The 25,773-nt window shown below is 40.0% G+C and overlaps 1 protein-coding gene across 1 annotated transcript in view; it reads right to left on the bottom strand.

Annotated features, from left to right (window-relative positions):
- The window catches only part of PLCB1 (phospholipase C beta 1), a 408,751-nt gene that overhangs the window by 75,102 nt on the left and 307,876 nt on the right, over positions 1 to 25,773 (bottom strand). The window contains exons 13-23 of the mRNA XM_074150525.1: positions 23,927 to 24,011; positions 23,281 to 23,458; positions 16,246 to 16,316; positions 15,537 to 15,633; positions 11,615 to 11,699; positions 10,419 to 10,543; positions 9,250 to 9,404; positions 7,367 to 7,531; positions 5,373 to 5,472; positions 2,192 to 2,296; positions 1,318 to 1,427 (exon numbers count right to left, since the gene is read on the bottom strand). Of these exons, the coding sequence (XP_074006626.1) occupies positions 1,318 to 1,427; positions 2,192 to 2,296; positions 5,373 to 5,472; positions 7,367 to 7,531; positions 9,250 to 9,404; positions 10,419 to 10,543; positions 11,615 to 11,699; positions 15,537 to 15,633; positions 16,246 to 16,316; positions 23,281 to 23,458; positions 23,927 to 24,011 (1,276 nt within the window). The remainder of the gene's footprint in view (positions 1 to 1,317; positions 1,428 to 2,191; positions 2,297 to 5,372; positions 5,473 to 7,366; positions 7,532 to 9,249; positions 9,405 to 10,418; positions 10,544 to 11,614; positions 11,700 to 15,536; positions 15,634 to 16,245; positions 16,317 to 23,280; positions 23,459 to 23,926; positions 24,012 to 25,773) is intronic.

The following is a 25,773-nucleotide window of genomic DNA, read 5'->3' as shown; positions in this document are numbered from 1 at the left end:
AGACAGCACAGCTTTGCACGCAAACATTTATAGTGTGTAAATTTGAAACTTTACATAGGCAAATTGAATCCAGGTGCACTTATGCGTCCATGTCTGGCAAACATACTTGGGTTTATTTAGCTTTGTTGCCAGTGAACATACTTGCAATTATTAACCGATGTGATTCTTGTGGGCAAATGTAAGTGAACAAAACAGTCAGCCTGGCTGACTGATGAAGAAAATGTTATCATCCCATAACACAATCAGGCAATTCAAGATTTCCAAGTACAGCCCAGCTGCCAAATATCTTACCTTGAATAGGTGTTTTTAAAAAGAATGTAACAAGGGTGTATTTAGATTGCCACTTCAAGCAGCAGTTTTGTACCTGTCCCTTGATACTGCATCTAACTCAACGGTTACACATTTTTAGTAAATGCACCACTACAATAATTTATTTTCTTTTAAAAAACGTTTCTCTGCTACTCCAAAACAAACTCCTTTATCCTATGAGCTTTCAAACTCCTTGACATACGGTAGCACTACTTGAGCGCTACAATTCATCTTTCCTTCTTCCTGTTTGCTTTAGAAGACACTCTGTGACAGAATTTTTCTATCAAATAAACCTGTACATGAAAATCTGTACTTTTTCAAAAGTAAAAATGACCTCTAAGGTATTTAAAGGATTATGTTAAAAAAAACCTTTGCTATTAAAATAGAATCTCATGTGTAGAGCGTCCTAGATAAATGTCTAAGATACTATTGAGCATTTCACAGTGTCCTCATTCAGCCGAACTTGTGACACTGCACAAAGAGTAAATTGTTGGCCACTGAATTGTAATGACTTTCACTCATCTGGTCTGCTTTGGGAATGTATTCTTGGCTACAAAATCTAGTTCAATGAGGCTTTGCACATCTGAGAATTGAAGAAGACAGGCACCAGAGCTGAGGGCAGTTTAGAATTACAGAGCATTTCTCCATCTTCGCTAGAGACCTGTACTGAATGCCTTTTTATTCACATGATGTCCCTAACATCTGACAGAAGTAATCTTTAAAATACAAGGTTGATATTTTCAAACACTGCTAGAAGACGTCCCAATGACAATGTATGTGGAACAGAGAGACTGAACGTTTGAATGTGCATAGAATTTATCAGAAACCAAAGTTGAACTGCTTCTCAGCTGTAACGTGCCCTAGTCTCATTCTAGGTGAGATGTTTACAGGTGTTCAAGTAACTAACATATACAATTCCTAGATATTTTCAATATTTGGCTTTCTATGCGAAGTAGGTGCTTTTAAATACTCTAATATAATTTGCAGAGACTCTGAAACCTCCCTTACCTCTTTCTTTACCTCTTCTTCATCTTCCAGAGTCAGTGCAGCCAGTTGCTTAGCTCTCTGCTCCATCAAGTTTACATATCTGATTGGATTGGATAAGGCCTCGATCACATCTACAAATAATGCAAATACTTCAGTTTCAAACCCCTTATGTTATGGTTCCAGTGCTCCTCAGATTTTAAGAAAGAGACTGTACTTTTCATACAAATCTGCTGCTGATAGAAACAGGTCCTAGAAACAACAGCGGAGGGGAGTACACCATCATGCACAAATACTCTAACACAAAGCCTCTTTTGAGTTTGTGCTTGGGCCTCGAGGATGTGCATCTTCTGCACAGAGTTTTATGATGGATTTTCAAAGCTTACAGCATCAGTCAACTAGGATCCTGCTTCACATGAGAAACAAAGGAGTAAAAGTAAATATCCTAATTTAAAAAAAAAATCAAAATAACTATACAGAATACTATTTTTCACTGAGGATGCACAGTGTGGTCTTTAAACCTGTCCTTGTTTAGAGCTGATTCCAAAATACAATGTTCTATATTAAGCACGGTACTTTCCTCTGCTTAGGAAACAATTACATACTACTGTATCACGCAAGCAAAGTTTCATGTGTGTTTCAGTGGCAAATGTCTGTGGTATTTCCTCCTTAAGTCATATAAGGTCTGCTGAAAATAAAAGAGTTGGCCCTAATCCTAAATCTCAGGCAGGCTCCTGTAAATCAGGCCATCTCGTATGAGTGATGAGACATAACGATCCATCAGATGCAGAGGTTTGTTCACAGGACTGTTATCCCAACATGGCAATTCATACACACACATTCATTTTGTGTTTCAATTAACCTTCTTATTCCCCTGTAGGAAATGTCACAGAATTACCTGCATAAGTATCAGGTACATAGTCTTTGACCTCTATGTACACAAAGAGAGCTGGCAGTGTCAAAGGTTGGTTCCTCTCATTCCTCAAACAGATGTAGTGATAGCCTGCAAAGTAAGAAACAATCAGTTCACAGAACATAAACTCTTCCACAGGTATTTCCAATGTAATTGTGTTATCATTTATAGTATTTATAGTGTGGCTCCAACTGAGCCAGCGACTCTAGGGACTTCTGGTAGGGAAAGATTTACCTGGAGGGTTTCAGAGAAAAGTATACAAACAAGGGACTGTTAGAAAGGCACATGACACTGCAGTTTAAAACAGTCTTTTCCCTTTATTTTTACATCTGTGAATAATGCTAAAAATTGTCATTTACATAATTTTTGATCCATTCTATTTTATTACCTTTGGCTGGGTTTTTTTTTTTGTTTGTTTGTTTCAGAGCTCTTATTTAATGTTCAAAAGTGACCCTTGTAATACTCAGGAATCTGAACAGACAGTAACGCTGAGATGTAATAGTCCATCCACTACACAGTATCTCATTTGAAAAAAAGATGATGTAGCACTGTATCTACAAAGTGTTTGTGTCCTATCATGTGACTAATCTTAAAAATATATCTGAAAAAAAGAGTACTTTCAGACCGTTTTGAAAGCTGGCTGTCTTATAAGAGTGAGGGCACACATTACAGTGCAGGTCAGCCAAGTTAACAGCAAGACACCAGAGATGGGGGAGCCACAAACCCCTTCTCCCAGCCACTTCCCACCATCTCCTGCTCTTTCTCTTGTTCACTGGCACTTTTCTGATTTTGTAGACAGGCACCTCAGCAAGCTAAACTCTGCAAAAAGCAACCTTCAGAAACTGCAAAGAGTATTCCCTCAATTTAGCTCCCCAAAATGCCTCACTATAAGGTCATAGAATCATAGAATGGTTAGAGTTGGAAGGAACCTTAAAGATCATCGAGTTCCAACCTTCCTGCCCTGGGCAGGGACACCTCCACTAGAGCAGGTTGCTCAACGCCCCATCCAGCCTGGCCTTAAACACTTCCAGGGATGGGGCATCCACAACTTCCCTGGGCAACCTGTTCCAGTGCTTCACCACCCTCACAGTAAAGAATTTCCTCCTAATATCTAACCTCAATCTCCCCTCTTCCAATTTAAAACCATTACCCCTTGTCCTGTCGACATATTAATGCCAGTTTAAAGACAGTGACAGAAGTGCACAGGTAGGAATGGGAGAAAACGATTTCCAGACCCACCAAACTCTTACAGTGTTGCAGTGCTGAAAAGCTGCATCCTCTGCCTCACAAACTGATGCCTCTTGCACCATGGCTGATGTACTTCTAAGGCATGACTATGGAGCTGCACATACAGGTAGTGTCAAGATACAAGTCACCATCAGGATGCACATATCTGGGGGGACCCCCACTTGTGTGATGTGAACAACTCCCTCTGGAGTTAACCCTCAAGGTTAAATCCTTGCTTTGGGAATAATGGTAATTCTGTGGATTTTTGTTACAGTATGATATGGTTTTCAATAACGTCTCAGAAAAGAGACTGCATATTACAAAGGTTTCTCAGTTCTCTCAAAGCTCCTCCAGCAAATCTTCAGCATGTACACAAACTAAAATCAACATGTTGTTCTCCATCACATGCTGTAAACTTACGATCACTGGAGTCAAAAGGAGAGAAGATAGGCCTGTGGGTAAAAGCTCTTGAAAGTCCTTGTATTTTAACATAGTGGCCTTTGCAAAAACCACAAGCTCAAAAGCAGGTACATGATTCAGTGCTCTGCTGAATGGGCTCTGTGCTGCATGAGGGCTGAGTGCCAAGAAAGGGGATCAGCCATGGTAAGAGTTCAATTTCACCAAAAGAGGGAAATCCTTCACATCCCCTGTTCTCCTCTCCAATGACCTGTCTTCCTCTGGAGCTCAGCAGATCCTCCATGAGGCAATTATATCCATTAAGCCAGCAGAAAACAGTGCAGAGCTTTCTGCTGGATCGATAAACTGAGTTGGCTCACAAAAAAGGGGTCGAGATTGGCAGAGCTGGTATAGCAGAACATCAAGAGCAGGACAGAGAGAAGAGAAGGGAAAAGAAGTAACAACTGGTGAGGAAATCCTGGAGCAGTGACATGCCCGGCAGCCACCTCCCATGGCTAGCCTGTTTGCGCTTGCAGTGAGGACATGCGATGACCCACACCAGCTAAGACAAAAATGCCTGGTGCTCTTCTTAGAAGAGCCCTGACATCACCTGCAACAAGATTATCCGAGATCAGATCTCCAGGAACGATATGGACTACGACTGTTAGATACAGGGACATGTGAGTTTTCTGCTACTGCTGGGACAGGCTAGATAAGGTACAGGGTAGATACAAACATTCTTCCTTTTCCAGTATGAGTGAAGCTGGGAGCATGCTTATAGCCCATATGCTTGCCCTAATTTGGTGTCCTCCCCTCCCCTCACTGGAAAAGCTGGCACTGAAGTCGAACGCTTCTCCTGCTCAAAATGCCAATGTCACTTCATCTTTCTGAAACATGATCTCTAACAAGTCTCTGGCCTGGAAATTAAGGGCTGAATTATTGCACAAGACATTTTTTCAGTTAAGTGGCCACTAATTATAATAGAAATAATTATATGATTTGGAATAGACCAGTAATGATTTTTTTTTTTATTTTTTTTTTTAAATTTTCAGCAATAAAGATGAAAGTCATTTTGGGTTGATTTAAAGGTTCTGCAGAGAGAACAATGGCTTTCATATAGGTCAGTCCTTGCATGCATGTAAAAATTACATTAGAGAAACAAATTTTGCTTTCTCTCCCAGACATCTCCCATTCTCACACAGATGACATCAAAATTTGCTGTTGCTGCCCTCTTTCCTCTTAGAAGTGTACAATTGCACTTTTTAGCATAAAACCATGAACATGCAGCTGATCTACTGGAGAAGAGTGAGTGCCAACTGTGCCTCTGAAGCTTATTCTGTTGTTTTTTCTGGTTCATTACAAATTTAAAATTCTGGTGAAATATAGTATTTTCCTTTTCAAACTTGAGATTTCAAACTTGAGATATTCAAATCCCCAGTTGCTAAAAATCTGCAGAGTGGCTGCTGATTTACAGCATTGGTTTTCTGGCTTGCTGTTTCTTTTCACTACACAATGTCCATCTCAATGGAGAAAAAAAGTTTACCTGGTCGAATTGCTGAGACTGGCAATATTCGATGACCAATGAATTTCCCTCCTTCTTCATACACTGCTAGCCTCAAACATGCCAGGGTAGGTAAAACGACCTAGAAGGCAATATTGATGCATTATTAACTTTTTGCTCTGAATGAAACAGCTCCTTCCAGACACAGGCTGTATAGCAGACAGAAAGAGAAAGTCCAGTCTAGCAGGTAGTAACATCTACACATCCATAGGAAGGTCTTACCATATAAGAGGTCAGAGTGTATTCACCTGTGTGTCAAAATACCACTCACAGAAACATTTTTCAATCAAGAAACTTGAGGTGGATGTGTGCATAGTATGTTGAACCCAGCAACATACTATGACCCCACATTTTCAATATGATACAAGGGACTATAGCAGCTCAACTCCTATGACACTTGAACGCTGCTCTGTTTTCTGCTTATTACTCACAGCCTTATGTGTTTTTTTTTTCATTTGTGTTTGTGCCAACGGGACAACTTACGTCTCAGGAAAGTCACTGATAGGCATCTTAGTGTTGAAACCTCAAGAAGCAACTCAACCTGTTTTGCAGAGTGTGAATGTATGAATTACATGAAGCATGTCAGCTCTAGTAGAATTTTCCAGTGCTGCAGCATACTCACTGGCTGGGCTAAAGAGGTTTAATCAGGCAGGATGTTTACTAGCATTGGATGGTTTCTTGGCACTACATAATAAAGAAGGTCAAACAGTGAAAAAAGAAAACAAGACTAAGATAGGAATCTTTAATATTACTTTAAAAAAATGCATAGCATAATTAATCTCATTTTCTCACTTAATGCAAGTATCTTACAAATACACATATTTTTAACCTGGGCACAGTTATGCATTTTTTCAGAACATATACTAAAATATATCTAGACAATGAACAAAAAAAAAAAGCAACAATCCAAGATGAAGAGCTTCTCTAATTTATTTTCAATGTTACTAAAAATAGTAATCTATGCTTCCCTGAGCACAGAGGCAGTCAGGCACGATCGTTAACTAAATAGAGAAATGAAGTAAACTAATTAGAAGTTCATTACAGAAGAAAAATGCTAGTGATGCTTCCAAACTTCAGTTCTGGCAGGCTGCCAAAGGAAAGTCATTCAGAAGGCCAAATATTCAGGGAAAAGGGCTGTACTCCCTGGAAAGCAGGGCTGCAAGTACCAATTGTATAAACATCTCTGTGAACTACATTTGCTGAGAGAAATATGAAGGAAATTGTTTTACAAACACCTGGGCTCCACTTAACCACAGTGCCCAATAAGCAGAACCCAAAGATTCTGTTAAAAAACTGGTTGCAGGCATATTGCAAAGCACACTAAGACATTCACATTACACAATCCCAAAACATGCTCAGTGTTTTCTGCTCCCTCAAAGTTTAGACAATTGAGTCTGAGTAATATTGTTCAAATTACATGAGTGAGTAAGGAGCCTACATCTCATTTCAAGTGGATGGGATTTATGTGGTTTCATCACCTAGGTTGTATTGATACAGCACAATCTAGTGCTAAGCAGAGATAACAGATTTCTTTGAATGCGCTAGCTTGGACGGCCAGGTTGTTATAGCTGTGTTCACATCATCTTGCTTGCAGGCTGAACAGGAGGGCTGTTCAGCTAAGGCAAAATGCCACGGTAATTCAGCTACACTGCTGCTGGCATCTGCACTTGCTCCTTCATAGTATGGCACTGCAGCATCCCATGCAGATGAGTCTATTGACATGTCTGCTGCTTCCAGCTGTGTCAGCAAAACAATCAAAGTGGCTTTAAACTCATTTATTTCAGTAGGAGCTCATATGACTAGAGTAGGAAAATTACACCAAAGTGGTTAACAATAAACAGTTCAAGAAATAACTATTCAGAATCTCTTTTTCTTCTTTCTAACAAATGCAAAGTTTCAGTAAACAACAGAATTACCCTACCGCACATTGGTAAAGCAAGCACAATGCACGTTTGGGAAGCAAGTGTTACACTGACCTTCTTAAACACTATGGTTTCGTCTTCCCAGACAGGATTAACTGCATTGCCTTGAGACGTCTTGGTCTTCAAAGCTTTTCTTCTTGTATCCACAGGCAGGCCAAACATGTCCACTTCCACATAGGTACCAACTTTTTTATCAGAAAGAAACTGACCTGAAATTATCTAAAACCGAAGCAAAGGAGGATCACTAGAGACTGCTTTGGTGGATTAGGAAATGAGACACTGAAATGCAGATGGATAGTTCATTAATGATCAGATAGTACGCATTTAAAATAAAACCAAAACCACAATAAACAAAAAACTCCACTGTTTAATATTGCTGACACAGAAAAATAACTTATGAGGCCTTATTTCCTGTGACCCTGTGGTCCTGAATTCCCCTATGAGTGATAATGTGGTTGAGATCATGCGGCTACCCTTCCCTCAGCAGGAATACTTGTTTGATTCTCATTCCTCAATCTGGCTGCCTCTTTCCGCAATAAAGTATCTTTGAGAACTCACATTTCTATCCAGTTTCAAGAACAGGTTCAAAAAATCCTGGAAGAAAAGAGGTATAAGCAGCAGAGAAACTACATAGGCTTTTAATTGTGAGGGAGAAAACAACCTAAAACGCTGGTATTCCAATAAAGGCTCTTCAGGGAGGATAAAGAGTTTCACTACGAAAAAAGGATGACTATGAAATAGCTAGTTCTTATTTGTAACAGGAAACACAACTCTCAGCTTAAAAAGTTAAAGATTACTGCAATTACTTTAGAAAATGGAAGAGGCACAGGAATATGTAGCAGTGTCACTGCACCTTAACAAATTCAGGTTTGCCTAAAGCAAATCTTAATCTGTTCTCAGCTGTATCGTGTATGGGCACCGACACACCCAGCAGAGTCCTCACCAGCAGCCTTCTAACAACTGTCTCATGACTCCTGATGCTCACTCCTGTTGAAAATGCTGTGCATCTCCTAAGAGCTATTGAATGACTTCCAACTCCATTTAGTAAAATTGCAGAAGAAAATGCCTCTAAGCCCACAGAAGGAACTGAAAGCTTCCATGATTACAGGTCACCACAAAAGGTCACTCCCACAGTCATCTTTTTTACTGTACATGTCATCAGATTATTACTTTATTCATATCCTCCCAGCACTGCTTTGCTATGCTTGTGTATGCAGCCTGAGAGGAAATACTTGTTCTCTCTCAATGAAAACAGGAAGACATTTTGCAGGTGGATTCTATAATATGGATGTTGTTCTAATGGACAAGTCCATTAAAGGAATAACAGGATTTCAGAAAGTTTATGTTTTTATAACTAGAGATATATCAAGTATAAATTTGTGATCCTGTCATAGCCAATGCAATCTATCCCTCTAAACATTCATACAAGTAGTTTTCAATTTGCAGATTCCTGGCGGTCCTTGAACTTCATTAGAGGTCCTTAAAAAGGAGTGAAGAAAAGCAAGTTGGCAATGAATTGCAGCTGACATTTATGGTTCCACAGTTCTGCTGCAGAACTTACAGGGAACCATAAAATTTATTTAAACTAAACAGTGTACTGTTCTAGCTATTCCAGTGCAACCTACCAATTCATAACAGTGTGTTTTAAAGTCACCTCTTTGTTACTAAAAACACAGCCAAACTACTCTTAAATCCCTTTACTTCCCAATTACTTCCATGGAAAAGAATATATACAATAAAAATATATTTATTTATCCCACAATATTGAATGTGAGGCAGAAGGTCCTCTGCAGTTTAAAAATTGAATGCCACTCCATGAAATGAAATGCAATTTATTTTCTTGATTTAGTACGGTCATTTGCTAGGCCACTGAACAACAGAAATGTACCTATGCTCTGACATTTTCATGAGAGCATTTTCACCAGCTGCATACATACCTTGACAGACAAGGTGTTAGCTACTATTCCATCCACTATACTTTCAGTAAATGGATCAAAGTGTTTGTCTGGTCTTCTCATGAATTCTGGCTTTAACCTGTATCCGCTTTTGCCATTGTACTCATACATTCCCATGTTTATTTGCATAGACAGATCTAGGTGTTAAAAAATATTGATAAGAATAATGTTCTGGTTAGATAACAATTTTAAAAAGCTATAAAATAATACTATTTGTTAAATTTCAAACCAACTGTAATGTAAACAGCTCTTTATGGCACGCTGTTGCTTGTTAGAAGAGGTTTTGGATGGGATCACAGCCATTCTCTTGGATCCTTTTGACAAGAAAAAGTTATCTGTAAGACATCTTTCAGGGACTACTCAATAGATAACATTTTCACATTTTAAAAGAAGCCTTGATACTTAGGTTTTGAGTCCCTCAGTGTTGTACTGTTGTACCTGTCCCAGCAGAGTACTTATGTTTCTAATCCCTTCTAAAATCAGAAACTGGATGTCTGGTACTTGGTTAAAACTAGCCCAAAGAGGTTTTTATTACTCTGCAGACTCCCAGCCTGTGCAGTGTTTTGCTTTCCATGGACAGGCGCTGTACACATGGGCACAACTGGAAAGGAAAAAGGGAATGAGACGACGGTACCGTGTGCCCAGAGGCAGAACCGTGGCCAGGATATGTCCTGAGAGGCAGTAGATGGAAATATCTGTATGTCTCAGAACAGACATTGACTTGGAAGACAACACATTCTATTATTTCAAAAGTGACTTCTGCATCTAGGAGCCCAAATGTCTTTGTTTCTTAAACACTCACTTTTAAAGTGGAATTTGCCAAGTCCCTTATTTCTTGATATACCGACATTTTGGAAGACACAGGAAAAACATCCCTGCCAGATCTGAAATGCTGCTCAACGGTAACCACTTACAAATGTAACATTATGGACGTTATGTATGTGTATTATACTAGCTATAGCGTGGCAATTATGAATACTCCTAATTAAAAAAAATAAACTGTGTTAAAAATGTTAATTAACAGCTCTGTAGTACCATTCCATCACTAGACATCTTTTGATGCATAAAGCCATTCTTACCTACGAGTCAGAAACGGTATCAGAGAAGTGCAAAGGTATAGCCTACAAAATCCAGAGACCACCATAACTTACCTACAGTTTGGAAGTTAAGAGCAACCATTTGGCAGCCAGCATTCCAAAAGACTTGTGGCATGTAGTTTGAAGAATCTACACGTGTTCCCTTTGGGTAAATTCGGCTTAGCTGCATTTTGTTGTATCTAAATGGTGAGTAGTTAAGATACAGTATGTGTGACAAAAATCACTTTGCAAAGAGGTGCAATGGCAATATTTAAATGCAGGTGATCTTTACAAATGACAGTAGGTTTCTTATTCAATTTCTGCAACCATAATGCTTTCAGAAATCCACAAGTTTGTAGGAGATATGATAAATACGGGGTAATTAAAGGTGCTGTTTGTTCCTGTACAGAATAAGCAAGGGAATAGCATAGACACATGCATCTAAAAGATAGCATTCATAAAATTCCATTTATCACTACCGTTACTAATTTGGGATTTTCCCAAGATTGCATTTATAGAGGCCAAATAGCTGTAAACAGTGAATCTTCCTCTGGTTTGGGGAGAAGCGCTCAGTTCAAAAAATGCTCTTCTGGAATAAGCATTAGAGTTGGCCTCTACATCAGGACAGAAATGATGAGTGTGCATGTCTTATACTTGAGTCTACAAATCTCAGAGATGAGAACATGCTGCAGGTTATCTGTGAAAATAGCTTTCCATTAATCTTCTTTAAGGCACTGTTTTATCTTGACCATTCATTCTCAACTGCAGGCACGATGAGAGACATCAAAAGGTCTAAACAGAATGCTGTTAACTTTCCTTTAAAAGTTATTAAAAAAAAACTCCAAAGAAAAAAAAAATTGCTTGGCAACAAAAAAGCTCAGTGCTCTTAGAGCTAGAGATATGATGGGAAAGCAAGCTTTCTCATATGACGTTGCAAAAAACCAAGTCAGCCACAATTTGCTCACCATAACTCATACCACCTCATATAGGATGACAAATTTAACAATGAGAATACAAAGTATCAGGTCTTCAATATGCAGTTTATGCCTATTCCCTCTAGTCCTAGCCCACAGCACAAGGACTCATGCCAACTTTTAAATTAGCTCATCAGAGCTCAGGCCAATTAATTCATCTAGGAAGACAGTCGAATCTACACATTTCATTTGAGTTCCCTATTTCCGCAGCTCGTGTCTTGAAATTTCAATAAAGTCTTGTAACAGATCTCAGATATAGAAAGGCTAAGAAAGCAGCTTTCTGAAAGTGAAGGATACTCCACAAATTCCACAGGAGACTTTGTAAGTTGTTCAAGCCCTTTGGTTTCCACGAAGGAAGACATTTCAAAACTTTTGTTGCGTTCTGAAAGTTTAGAAGGGAAATAAAAACAGTGACACATTAGAGAATGAAATCATATGCGATACATGAGCTACAAACAACTAGTTTAGTCTCAGTCCCCTTTATCCCAGCTCGTTTCACCAGCTCGTTTCACCTTCATCTCAAAAAATTTACATACACAACCATTTGCTGACAGCAGTAAGCTCACTCTGCACATACTCAAGAGCATCGTCTGAACTCACATTAGCACTGCCCAAATTAAGGGAATTTGTATTGCCTGAGATTGCCACTGTTCTAGCTGCAGACAACAGAAATCCAGTGCACAGGCAGAGATCTCTTATGTTTGCTTGCAAAATACCATGTTGATATGTTTGAGAGGTAGAGCCCAAAGCTCACAGGTGTGACAAAAAGGTATTGTAGCAGCTTTAGCAGCTTTTGTGGGGAACACAGAAGGCCCTGCTGGATCTCTAGATTGTCTTTGCAGGCAGATGCAAGGGCTTTGAGCCAATTTGAAGCCATAATAACTAATGTCCGTATCAGATTAAACTAAGCAGTGTGCTAGCTGTGCCTTCAGCAGTTCTCGTTATCTTCAGTATGTCAGAGTAAGGTCACGTCTGTCTCAAACAGTCATGGAAACAGTGCTATCTAATCAAGCCTGAAGGTACAATCCTGTGCCCCAGCAGGTCTTCAGACCTAACCCTGGACTGGTATGGAGCTTCTATGACCTCTTTAATTTGGTCAGACTTTCTGACAGTGGTGAAAAGCTCCTCCTAAGCTTGTAACTCAATGGGAATAAACATTAATTTGTGTACCATTTGTTACTCACCTTTGCCTGACGAGTGCACAGTCTTTCAATGTACCTGTGCAACATGCCATAGCAGAGAACCTAAGTCAAGACCCTTCTAGCTTCAGTATTTTTTCCTTTACACTTTTGTGCAGAGGGTAAGGATTGCTGCAAAACAGCAGCTTCCCGTTTCATCACAATAAGCTGTGTAGCTTGCCTAGAAGGGGCTACAGCGCTGGAAGGTCATATCCGTCAGCTATCTCAGCACTGGTCTCTTTAAAAATGAGGGAAACAGTGCCTGTGTTGCAACATGAACTCTTTAGCCTCACCACTTTATTGAAAGCAAACAATAAGGCAGAGAAAAGGGTTGCCCTCATCCAGTTTTAGAAGTAATTGTGCTGCAGTAATACAGGGATGGCCAGGAGGCCAGCCTGGCCAGCTCCTTGAAGTCAAACTGCGAAGCCACAGGAGAGGGATAAAACTGAACAAAAGCACTTGTCCTGCAGAGAGAATCAGGACAGAAACAGGTGGGCACTTTCCTCACAGGAAGCCAAAAAGGAAGCAGAGGATCCAAAGAAGTGAGGAGCTAGACTGGGCCAATGTGAGAGGAAAATGTGCTGCCAGCCTGTGAACTACAAACTATTTGCAGTGTATGGTGAAAAGTCATAGGACAACCATAGTGTTCCAAAAGTGATTCTCTCCCTGTAGGAGAGCTGGGACTCAGACTTTATTGCGGTGCCTATTTCTAATTAGCAGCCATCACACTACTGCCTTTATTCATAGCTGTTGTCTCCTAATGGCAAAGGACGCCTACCATTCCCTAGAGGCTGCTCTCTTCCCACTCCTCTTCCTTTTCAACAAGCAATAGCCTCTCTTTCTCCAGACTCTGTTCCAGCCAGCTTACCTCCATCTCAGCTCCTTATAAAGGCACTGAGATTATTCTTACTCCAGCCTTCCCCCTTGCTAATGGGATAGCACTCACAACATACATATATAGTGGCTTTATTCTAATTAGAACATAGGTGCTAGAATATCTTGCAGTAATATATTGTATTTCTCAGCCTTATCTTAAAGTAGAGCATTTGTAGGAAACCAGAACTGGCAGCTGTTAAATGACTCGGTTACTAAATGTCCAGGGCTTAATCAAACTCCTAATTAAAATAAGAACAATTATTTCCTTGTAGTATCTGGAGAGGATCAAGAAACCTGCCCTCTGAAGAAAAGACTGTGCATGAGACACATTTCTCTCTTGTGATACATTGCACTGTGCTATCTTATCAGAAGGAAGTCACTATGGAGTGGACAAATAACTTGTTGAAAAAGTGACTGAAAAACTTGAAAAAATACAGTTACAGCTACTTGCTGTCAAAGAGAGGGAACATATCTAGAGACAGCAATCAGGGGACTGTTACAGATCCAGTGCTATTCAACATTTCTGTTAACAAGTTGGATGCAAGACCAGAAAATGTACTTCTATAATGTGTGAATAACAGAAGCCTAGTGAGTTACTGTTATCACCATGGGGGCCAGAATCACAAATCAAAACAAATTCTGAATTAGAAAATGCTAAATTAGAAAAAAATGTTGTAACACTGAAATGATGAAACTGTATAAAGACAAGTATGGAACTCTACAAAGTTTAGTTACTTACAGAAATGAAGTCAGGTGAAAAAAACCAAAATTTGGGCAACAACTGGATAGGCGGCAAATTAAAAAACAATCCTCATCTAACTCCTCTTTTACTTAGCTCATCTTCACTGAATTTAATGAAGGTCCAGCAGTGAGTCCAGGCCAGGACTAAGAACCAGAACCCAGAAGTTATGCTAAAGTGTCCACTGCTTTAGCCCGCCAGCAACACTTACCACACAGGGGCACTGCTTTAACGAACTGGCCGCATTTACCACATGATATTTCTTGACACAAAGACCAGAAATATTAATTCCTTAACATTATGAGTTCACAGAAACAGTATTGATTGATCAAAGGTCACATCAAGACTTAGGATAAAGAATCTGGACATCAGCAGTTCCTTATAAAAGACAAAACTCGGAAAGGCACAGGCATGTGAAGAGAAGAAATCTACACAACACAATTTTATAACAGCTGCATCAACTTGTCCTGCTAGGATTCACATGGCTACCTTTCCAGAAGGAATATCTTCTTCCCACTGTGTTCTTGTAATTCTCATTAGAGTTAGAAGAGATTATAAACATCCAAAGGGACATCACTATAGGGAACAGGCATAACTCTCTGCATGATTTTGTGAATGCTTGTGTGTATGTCTGTATAAATACACACATATAAATGAAGGAGTAGATAATTTCTTATATGTTTATTTTTCATGATGAGTAAATGCAAAACCTTATATGTAGATAAAGACTTAGACACCAATTACCTGTCCTCTGCCAAGGCCTCCACAAAAATCCATAATAGATTAAAATGCTATATATTTCTTAAACTAAAAAGCTCCAAGAGCATATCGCAACCTGTCAAAACAAAGTGAAAAAGGGCAGGCAAACAGTAGGGGGTTCTGAACCAAGAAAGGAAAAGATGCTGCAGTGTTTATTGAGGATGCCACTGAGTGCATTCCTAGCAAGCCATCTTCTGTAAAAGCCAGCAGGGGAAGAAATTATGGCCCTTTCTATACAATACGTAGAGCTAGAAATGAGTGAATTTGCATATGGGGAAGGGCAGACTGTTTACACTGAACCCTCTACAAAAGTAGCAGAGGCAAACTATAAAGCACTTGCTCAATCCAAAGGAGTGTTTACGACCCCCTTTCTCAAACTGCCTTAGTTACTCTGCGGTCATGGACAACAAGGACAATGCAAGTAAAACATTCTCAAAAATGTTTTTGAAATGGCAGCATGTTTACTGTTGACGGAGTTTGATATTTAGACTAATGCAGGTTTCAAAATAAAGATGGATTTATTTGGCTGGATACCAAGGGAACATTTTCTGTCCATGTGCCTGGATCTAACTGAGAGGAAGCCAAGCAGCCTTTCTCCAGAACTTTCTTCAAAACACTTGTTAGGTAATTTCCAGTATAAGAAGTTGCTCATGCTTAGCTTACTTACTTTTTGATACTTCAAATGACTCAAACTTCACAGGCTGAATGTAGTTCACCAGGTTAGACATCTCTTCTGTGGCCATAGCTTCACTTCCAGCAGTACCCTACAACACAGAAGGGAAAATGCTGCAGTTTTGACCTATCCATGGTGGCCATCAGAGGCCACAAATACCAAAAGCCCAATTTTCTATCAAATATGACATCTTTCACTGATCCTGGCTTAGGGAAGTCAGTGCCTCACACAGGGAGCTTCACATAGTAAAAAAGAAAATTTACTATAAAATTTAAATGTTTAATTAAACTGCCTCTGTATTCATTCTTTCTACATGGCTCCTAGGGAAGGGACTGCATTACGTTTACACACGCATGGTGCTGAGCACATTTTTCAGTACTGTTGGATAAATAATAAATATAGCTCTAAGTTTTCGATTTCAAGTTTTTCTTCCAACAATGCTAGATACACCACAAGCAGTTGTCTAAAACAGATCAGCTGTGGTGCTATTAATTCTTATTCTTCAGCAAATGAAAATATAAATAAACAAAGCAAAGATGTGCTTCCAAACTGATTAATAACCGACTTCAGAAAGTTGGTAGTGTGTTTTCCTAGTGCTCTGCCTCCCTTTCTCCACTAGATGGTAGTCCCATTCCTAGTAACACAAGCCAACCCGCAACTGCTGGAACCAACCCATCACCATAAAACATATCTACACCCTTACTTCATCCATCGACGACTTTTTACAGTCATCATCATAGTCATCATCATCATCGCTCTCAATCTCTGCTTCTCCTGAAAAGTTTTAAGCAGAAGATAATTACTGGTTTAAGCAATAGTTATAAATACCAGTGGTAAATTCAAGAAAGATGTGCAAGTAGCACTGCTTAAAGGAGACTACATTTTACATGTGCTTTTTGTCACAGCACAAATCAAATACACTGTCTCAAGGGATTCATCTATCCTCAGAATTGGTAAGTTCTTATTGTCCAAACAAAAGCAAGCTCTTCCTTTGTAGCTGCTGGATGCTCAGTGTTTGGAAACCATGGGGTAGGTATCAGCACCGAGAAAAGGCCATTGTGATGTGCGTAGTGCACACAGTGTATGAGTACAGTATCACACATTACTCTGAAGAGATGTTCCCATGCTTGTGGCACAGCCCTGGGGCTTGAGAGATGTCAGTTCAAATTCCCTCTCTGTTGCAGAATCCCTGCACGACCTTCAGTGAATGCCTTCACCTGCTCCGGGAAGCTCACACATAACAGCATGCATGAGGTGAAGAAACCATGCATGAGAATTGATGAGATTCTCATGTGCTGTGGTATCAAGGACTGTTCAGCAAAATCCATCTGTTCTGAGCGTACCGCAGAATGTGTACTGAGGTAGCACAGCTGGGAAGATCCGGCACAGGAGCCTAACTGCAATAGCTTGACTTCAATTCCCTTCAGAAACTGGTGTGCTTTACTGCTAGGACTCCGGTGGCATAGCTCAAATGCACCGGCTGAGGGCAGTGCAAATCAAATAATGTGAAGAAGATGCAGAAGGCTCATCCTTTCCCTGAAAATGTAGTGATGAAGTAAATGGGACCAAATAAAACACATTTTATGCCTCGCTCCCAATTGCGGTGGTACTCATAAAATTCCTATGGGCAAGAAACGGATTCTTCATAGTTAATTAGCGAGGGGACTTCCCCTCAACACCAAAATGTTTTGATTTGGTTGCACCAGAAATTAAACCATTAAGGAATATCAAGCCTATCTTTCTCTTTAGTAACTCCTCCTGTGGGTCTGGCTGTCATAAAGTAGACACTGTGCATCTTAAGAAGACTGGAAAAGAAGGTTTAACATATATTGCAGTCACCTATCCACATCTGTAAGGCTGACAACTCTCCCTAAAGTTTTCATTCCACAAACCTTTCAGCTTTCTTCAGCAGTGGCAATTTCATTTTGGCAGCACAAAAATCTAACCACTGTGCAGCATTCCCAAACTCTCCAGAGAATGATAATTCAGTCACAGTTCCTCCTCTCAATTTAGGGTCCAACCCAAAGCCCACTGAGTCAATAAAGAAACTCCTCTTTGTTCCAGCAGGCCTTGAATCATGCCCAGTGGGCCCCTTCTGAACACGGACAGCACATACGATTTGAATAATGAGTGTGCCTTTCACAACCAAATGATGACTACCCAGGCTGCGTTTCCTTCCAGATGCAGATGTTGAAATGTCAGGCTTTTATTCATGAACACATTTCTTCCTGAACATTTCATTGAAGAGAATAACACGATTGCTCAACAGGCTCAAGGGGTGGCTTAGGGAACCTCAACACATTGCAAAGAGCCAGCCAAGCTCTCACAGGATTAGCAGTGACAGTCTTTGGATGGGATGCTCTCAATTGATTTAACCAGACTGGCAAAATAACACTTTGCAGAGTCCACAAAATGGGCGAAGTGGGCAGCCTTTAGCCAACTTGCACTGTAGAGATACCAGGTAGATGATAGCTTGCTCTTGCTGGGAGTGTCCAGAGAGGAAAGTATGCAACACGTTATTCATTTATTTAAAAATATTTAACAGGAAAACTCCCAAGGAGATCAGATCTCATTTTCAAGTTCTGCATCAGATAGCAAAAGCAGGACAAATAACACACAGGACTGCAAACACAGAATACAAGTTAGTAAGTGTTTTAGAAAGTATGACTACATCGGCATTGCCTTTCACCCAGCAGCACGGTCCTACACCCAAACCCAACCTTCTTTTCCCATTACATTGATGGGACACAGTGTCAGAGTAAGCCTTGGCCAGACTGAGATGTCTGTGCTGCAGACGCCTTCATGCTCACCCTCTCACAGAGGTGGTGGGATCAGCCCCATGCCATCATTCCTATCCCTTCCCAGAAGGGCACAGACACTCTGTATCCTAAATGCACGTGGGCTGGCATATGCAGCTATGCTGCAGGTTAAGTCCAGTAGGTACGTGTCACCTTCTCCAAGGGACAACTAGTTGCAACGGCGTAATTATTACTGGCATTTAGATGGGACGACAAACCCAAGATCAGGACAGGATCTCTCCATGCTCTGTGGCATACAAATACAGTGAAAACAGAGAGACCTGCTCCAAGGGCTTGCCCTCCAAGTAGAAGCCAAGAGCCTGCCCACAGAGAGAGGCAGAGAGAATAATATCAAGAAATAAAAAGGAGGCTGAATCCCAGGTTCAACACAGTAATACCGAATGAAAGATAATTAGCAGAGGAGAGCTAGGAATGATAAGCCAAATCCTTGTTACCAAGGGTTGAGGAAGCACAGTGCTAAATATTAACCATTCTCACCATGCCTCAGCAGTGTGACGGATATTGAGAGCCTAATAAAATGAAGGGTTATACATTGTGTGAAATTCAGAGGAATCGGGTAATCTGCTTTCTCAGACCCCTTTAAAATAACAGCCAGAATGGATTATAAATGTGGTACCTGCTGGTGCAGCTTGTTAGCTCTATAACGTTTAGGCAGCCACCAGCATCTTGGAGGGGGAAATCAGCATTTGTTTTTTCCACAGGCTGTATATCAGCACTTGCTGATTTTTAGGAAGAAAAAAATGAACTTTATTCAGTTAGCTAAAACATTTTACTTTGAAACAGGGGGCTATGGCCTCAGCTGGCATGCAGCAGCAATGTACCAATGCACTTACATACACTGTGCCTAAAACTTTTTATCCAGTTTTCTATTTAGTCATTATGAAACCATGGAGACAATTCTACCCTCTCTCTTCCTGCAACTAGATCCTTGCAGCACCTACTACTCTGACAAAAATGCCATCCTATTGGTAAGAAACAATTTGCTCAAAAACTTAAATAGTGTTCAATTAGCAAGTTTTGGTTACTCTCAGTATAGGCCAGCTTTCAGTACAATGTATGTACCTGCAGAACTGTCACTGTTCTTTTTTCAGTGTAATCTAACTTGGAAAATCTTGCTTACTTATTTCCATTCACTGTGCTAGAACAGTCAGGTCTAAGATGCTTGTTTACCAAAATGACAGTCTATCTCACACGTGTTATCTCAGAAATTCTTTTTCTGCCTTGCTGGCTTTGCTGTACCTTTAGGGAAAGCTTCTTCCACTGACAGATATTACACCCTACTGGAGTTACTTTTTACATCCGTTTCATAAATATCTTGCAAGCCTTTCTGCCAAGTTCACTTCAGAATTGTTGGGTTTTTTAGTTATTCCTACTATATTACCACTACCTAGCTTTCATATGGTATGTTTTATAAACATATCAAAAGAGTGGTTTATTTGGATTTAAATCTGATCTCAAGCAGTGTAAAAGACACAGTGAAGCTTGCTATCACCTGAACTATGAATCTGTACGTTTTTTGCACTGCTGTGAAAAATCTCATTTAAAATCTCAAGAAGGCTAAATCAGCACAACTTTCTCCTGAAGATCAGCAGTAATTCTGATGGGAGCTATACAATACGAGTTATCTGAATAATACCCAACTTGCTAAATGTAAAGATTATATTAAGGTTGGAGAATTGAAATACTTCATATTAAGAAATGTTAAGGATTAGGCTTCCTATAGTGAATCTTTAATTGCATTAATCTTCTCATGCTCCACAAAGAAATTGGTACTGGGTATGGAGGAGTATAATGCTTGCAGTGCTCCAGCATTACGTGTTGCTGGTATTGAGATGCCCATAAGGAACAAGGCAGTGAATAGAAGGGTGTCATAGTGCTGTTGAGTGCTGCCCCATGGACACTAGGTCTTGCCACAGTGGTCTTATAAAATGGTGAATAATTTTCTTTTTTAAATGTTTACAGACAGAAATCCAGCATCTGATTTACAGAAAAGCTGCATGCTCATAGCTGTAAGCTGTAGCTGAAATCTCTGGAGCTGTGCTCCGAATACTTAAAAATTCAAGGTATTCTTGAAAAATCAGATCCTGGATGTTCCTTGTCAGTCACCCCTAAACTGTTCTTAAGCTCTCTCAGACTTGGCTGTCTTTAGATAAAACTGGCCTAATGTTATTTCGCTTCCCACAGGTATTGTTTGAGAGAAATTCACTGCTGTTTGTCAAGTGCTCATATGCAGCCTGGATACCCCCACAGAAATTCACTGCAAGATGAGAATGCTAGATCTAGGATCAAGTATCGAATGACAGAGAAAAAATATTGACTAACTGCATTCTCCAAAAGAAGCATAAGTCCTAAAGGAGAAACACTGGCTGACAGTAGGATTACAAATAATATATTTTGGCAGTCATGGATGAACCACATTGATTCTGCCATCTCAATTCTAGCAGTTTTTAATTTTTAAGTGTTCATCTTCACAATCTACAGTTAACACAGATTGTTACATAGGTAATACAGACATAATATTCACAGTTAATTTGTAAAATTAACACTCTATCATGGGACTTCCCTGCTCCCCGCCCCCCCCACCCCGCTTTGCATCATCAACATCTAGATTCACAGTCCAGGTCTTTTCCTGTGAAAGCTCCTGGAAAACAAAGCTGTTACCCTCTATGCAGATCAGGTGCTCAAAAAAAAAATCATATAGCAAAAGATACATACTTTGCCACTGGGTTCTCACTATGTGCTGGTAACAAAAACGTAAAGTTAGGAATCCAGGGTTGATTTAGGTATTGAAAAGGAGTCAGTTGGCATACACACACTTATTTTTCTGTTGCTTGGGATTTGTCTAAAGCATATTAAGAAAACAGTATTAAATCATTCATGACACCAGGATGAATCTTCCTTTTAAATCCAACCCCTACTCCAAAGCATGCCCTTTTTAAAGTTTCTTAACACAATAGTTGAAAAGTCTTTCATCGCTTCTGAGAGGATAAACAATATTATCCACAAATACAGCAGGATTTGTTTTTTTCAGCTCAATTAATCAGAGTTTAGAAAAAATTACAAACAATGGAAAAAAGTTTTTTAATGGCAAATGGTAATGAACTTAGATTCCAGAAGAGTGTTCAATTTGCTCTCTAAGTATTCTACTACTTGGGCATAAATGTCTGTGCTTTCAGCAATCCAAAATTTCCAGTTAATAGAAGGAAGAAATCCTAATGCAGGGAACAGACACTGGGCTGGGAATCAGGATACACAAATTTTGTTGTTTTTCCTGCTGCTAATCTGCTCCTGTGGTTTAGAGCAAATCCTTGCTTTACCTTTTTCTCTGCACTTCTCTTTGTCTTTTCTAGTTAGGTTTTCAGCTCTTCAGGACAAGGACCATCTCTTACTAATTTTTGCATACCAACACTCACAACGGTCCCCTGAAGATCCCATAGGCATTACCAGAATAGATACATTAAATTATAATAATTTTTCTATTTCACTTCTGATTTTAAAAATTCTGCTATTAATGACTAAGTTAAATGTAATACACTGCTTTTCATTGGCTGTATTCCGTGTAGTTCTTGATGGTAATAAATATTTGTTTGCAGTATTATTTTTGCCTATTTCCATCTCTGGAATGGAAGAACATCTTATAGCACTTTCCATAGAGGTCCGTGGGTTGACCCTTGCCTGCCTGAGGAACAGTGGACAGCCGGCTTAACATGAGCCAGCAGTGTGCCCAGGCAGCCAAGGCGGCCAACGGCATCCTGGCTTGTATCAGGAATAGCGTGGCCAGCAGGAGCAGGGAAGTCATCGTGCCTCTGTACTCGGCACTGGTGAGGCCTCACCTTGAGTACTGTGTTCAGTTTTGGGCCCCTCACTACAGGAAAGACATTGAAGTGCTGGAGCGTGTCCAGAGGAGAGCCACCAAGCTGGTGAGGGGTCTGGAGAACAAGTCCTATGAAGAGAGGCTGAGGGAACTGGGCATGTTTAGTTTGGAGAAGAGAAGGCTGAGGGGAGACCTCATTGCCCTCTACAACTACCTGAAAGGAAACTGTAGAGAGGCGGGGGTTGGCCTCTTCTCCCAAGGGAATAACGACAGGACCAGAGGAAATGGTATGAAGCTGCAGCAAGGGAGGTTTAGATTAGATATTAGGAAGAATTACTTTACTGAAAGAGTGGTCAAGCACTGGAACAGCCTGCCCAGGGAGGTGGTGGAGTCACCATCCCTGGAGGTATTTAAGAAACGAGTAGACGTGGCTCTTCAGGGCATGCTCTAGTGCCTGGGATTGTTGGTTTGTGGTGGGGTGTTGTGTGTGAGGTTGTGGGTGTGGGGTTTAGTTGGTGGGTGCTTTTATTTTTTTTTCTTTTTTGGGGGGGGTGGTGTTGTTTGTTTGGTTTTGTGTGTTGTGTTTTTTTGTTTGTTTGTGTGGGGTTTTTTTTGTTTTTTTTTTTAATGTGGTTGGACTTGATGATCTCAAAGGTCCCTTCCAACCACTAAGATTCTGTGATTCTGTGATTCACAGTTACCCTAAATCTGAAGACATTGCAGAACCACTGCAGTTCTCCAGTGCAATGGGTTAAGTCTGAAAGGGCACCAAATGGCAGGCACATCTCAGAGGCAATAGAAAAAAGAAAACTTTTATATTTGGTATCGGGCTTGGGCACATAGAAAAGGCAGCCAAGGCTGGAGAAGCTGGCAGTTCACTCTACTTCCTACGCATCACTTGAGCTTTAGGTCACTCCATAAGTGAGTCTCAGCCACGAGCCTCCACAGACTCCTGGATCAATGACACTTAGCATTGTTTCCTACTGAGTAAGACCCACACTGGTGTACCTTTGCCTTGCTAGAGCGATTGTAAATGGATTGATTTATAGCTGTAATTAAGTATTTGTGTTTTAGGGAGAAATATATTTGTAGATTCAATTCATACCTGCTCCGGGGGAGGAAGGTTCAAACATACTAGATGTATCACTGCACGTGTTGGAAGCTTGCTCCGAGAGCTTCTTTTTTGCACTTCCATCTGCAGACTTATGTGACTTCTTTTTATTCTTAACCAGAATTTTGTACATTAAATCCATAGGGCTTGGAAGGGGAACCCCAGGTTCAAGCTTGCAGAAGAAGGAAGAGAAATTTGTTACAACAACAAAAGAAATGAGCTTTTGGCATTTTCTTAGGGCCTACTTGGTGCAAGATAATTCTGTAACCTCTATAAGCCCTGTTCAAATGAAATGTATTTTGCACAAGAGGTAACCTCAACATTAAATGAAACAGGGCTACTGAGGGCACTTAAGAAGAAAAGAAAAATGCTTTATGAAATGTCTACAGTAATAACTGAAATAAGTATTAGTTCAAATATGAAAGCCTACATTATAAAATGGCAGCTATGAGAATCAATTGCATTTAGAAGATTACAATTCACTGCATCAGAACAATCTCTGCATCAGAAATTATATGCTTAAGTCACTAACAGCTCATGTTGTTTAACCCCCTCCTTTAAACTCTTTTTTGAAAGGCTGTATACGAAGAATGACACAGGACTGAAACAAATAATAATTCACACAGCCAAACCATATTACCGGGTATTTTTCCAATGGATCCATAAGCAACGCATCTCCAAATATTAATCTGCAGTACTCTGCCATTTTTGCCTGTTGTTTAGGGCTAATGGGGAGAAAAGAAATAAATAAATGAGTCGTACTAATGCTACAGAGTGATAGCAGCAGTAATGGAATACCTAATATCCCTAAACTAGATACAATTTCCTGATCCAATTGCTGTGAATTTTTCAGAAAGACCTAGATATATCATGCAGTTATTCCCATTCCTCTGACAGAGCTTATCAAAAGGATCATACATGAAGTAAAGGCACCAGTCAATTGAATAATAGTGAAACTGAACTTTTAACATTGAGGTATATCTTCCCATGCACTTAGTAGAAAATAAAAAATGAGGATGTCAGTTGTTACCTTTAGGGAAATCATTTCATGAATTTGCCTCTTTCAGGCAACCTTTTATTCAAAGTTTAAATATTTTCCTCCTTATGTTACTTTATACATATGCCAGGCATTCTTCTCACCCCTGCCCCAAAAACCCCACCTGGATTTCACTCTCTTTTTGTCACACCTAACCTAAGGCATAAAACCCAACATAGACACACAGAAAACAGTCTCCTATGCAGGTGTCTCTGTCAAACTTCCTAAATCATGGATACCTACCACCTCACTCGGCGTGTCTACAGGGCACAGCCATACAGAAGAAGGGACAGAAGACATTACTTGGTTCTCAAAACCAGCAAAATTGCATCAGTTATAGGCATTTGTAGAAAAGGAGCTAGTTGTACTTCAGATTTCTAAAATGCAGTTAGTTTTACTGCACATTTTCTGCTAAAATGTAGCCCACTTTCGCACCCTATTTGTGTGAGGTGTGTGCTGTGCCTGTGCAGCATGACAGCCCATCCAGCCACAGCCCTGCCCCATCCAGGACGAAGCACTGACCCATCCCCAGACCTCCTGGGACTTGGCTGGCACCAAGAGCTTGCATTGCTCTCGCCAGCTTACGCAGAAATATTTCCCCTGACATCTCCTCGCTGGCAGAAGTCACAGCATAGATGTAATCCTGCTACTGCTAAAAGGTATTATGTCAATTTGGAGAATTGCTGTAATAAAAGCTGGTATAACTGCATTTTATATGCATGTAATTACATACTGCATGCATGTTATGTGTATATAACTGGGACCAATGTACCCAAACAGCCACCTTAGCGAGGATCTGGATGTAATAACAAGCTGCTACGTGGAGCCACTCAACGGTCATTGTAGCTTGTTTCAGTATGTAGTCAGGTTCCTTATTAAAAAAATTTAAATTTTATTTCAGATCAGACACAGTGTCAAATTTTACTACAGTAAATTACTTCAGTGGTTTTCTTTACAACCTCAGTAAACTCTACTCATAATAACTTTTCCCAAAGTCAGAGACGGGAATTTTAGGACTGAAGATAGGTTATACTGCCCAGAAATCTTACTCAAATCATCTTAAAATGCAGCTCAGTGCTACAGTCACTCTCTTTTTTATTTTAGATGACTGTATTTTTGACATATGTGCCTGTTTAAAATCATTAATATCTGAGATTAGGTATCTTTAAAAGTTTCCAATTTTGATACTCTGTTGCAAAGTCTCAATTAAATGACAGGTTTATATTGCTTAACATAACTTCCTTAACTACTGTTAACTATGATCTGCACATCATGGAGGATACATAAATGGTATAAGCACTTATGTTACCATGGAGCTATTTTTCATGACAAAATAGAGCTGGGTATATAGGAAAAAAGGAGCGTGCATTTTTTTCTTGCAAATTAAGAGCACAACAATGATTATGCCTAGTTTGTCATTAGCTACCAACTGAGCAACTGGCACTGCAGCT

Source organism: Numenius arquata, chromosome 7 (genome assembly GCF_964106895.1).
Source record: "Numenius arquata chromosome 7, bNumArq3.hap1.1, whole genome shotgun sequence".
In the NCBI taxonomy this organism is placed as follows: Eukaryota; Metazoa; Chordata; class Aves; order Charadriiformes; family Scolopacidae; genus Numenius; species Numenius arquata.
Note: the sequence above shows the minus strand (reverse complement) of the source record. Positions and strands in the feature narration are given on the sequence as shown.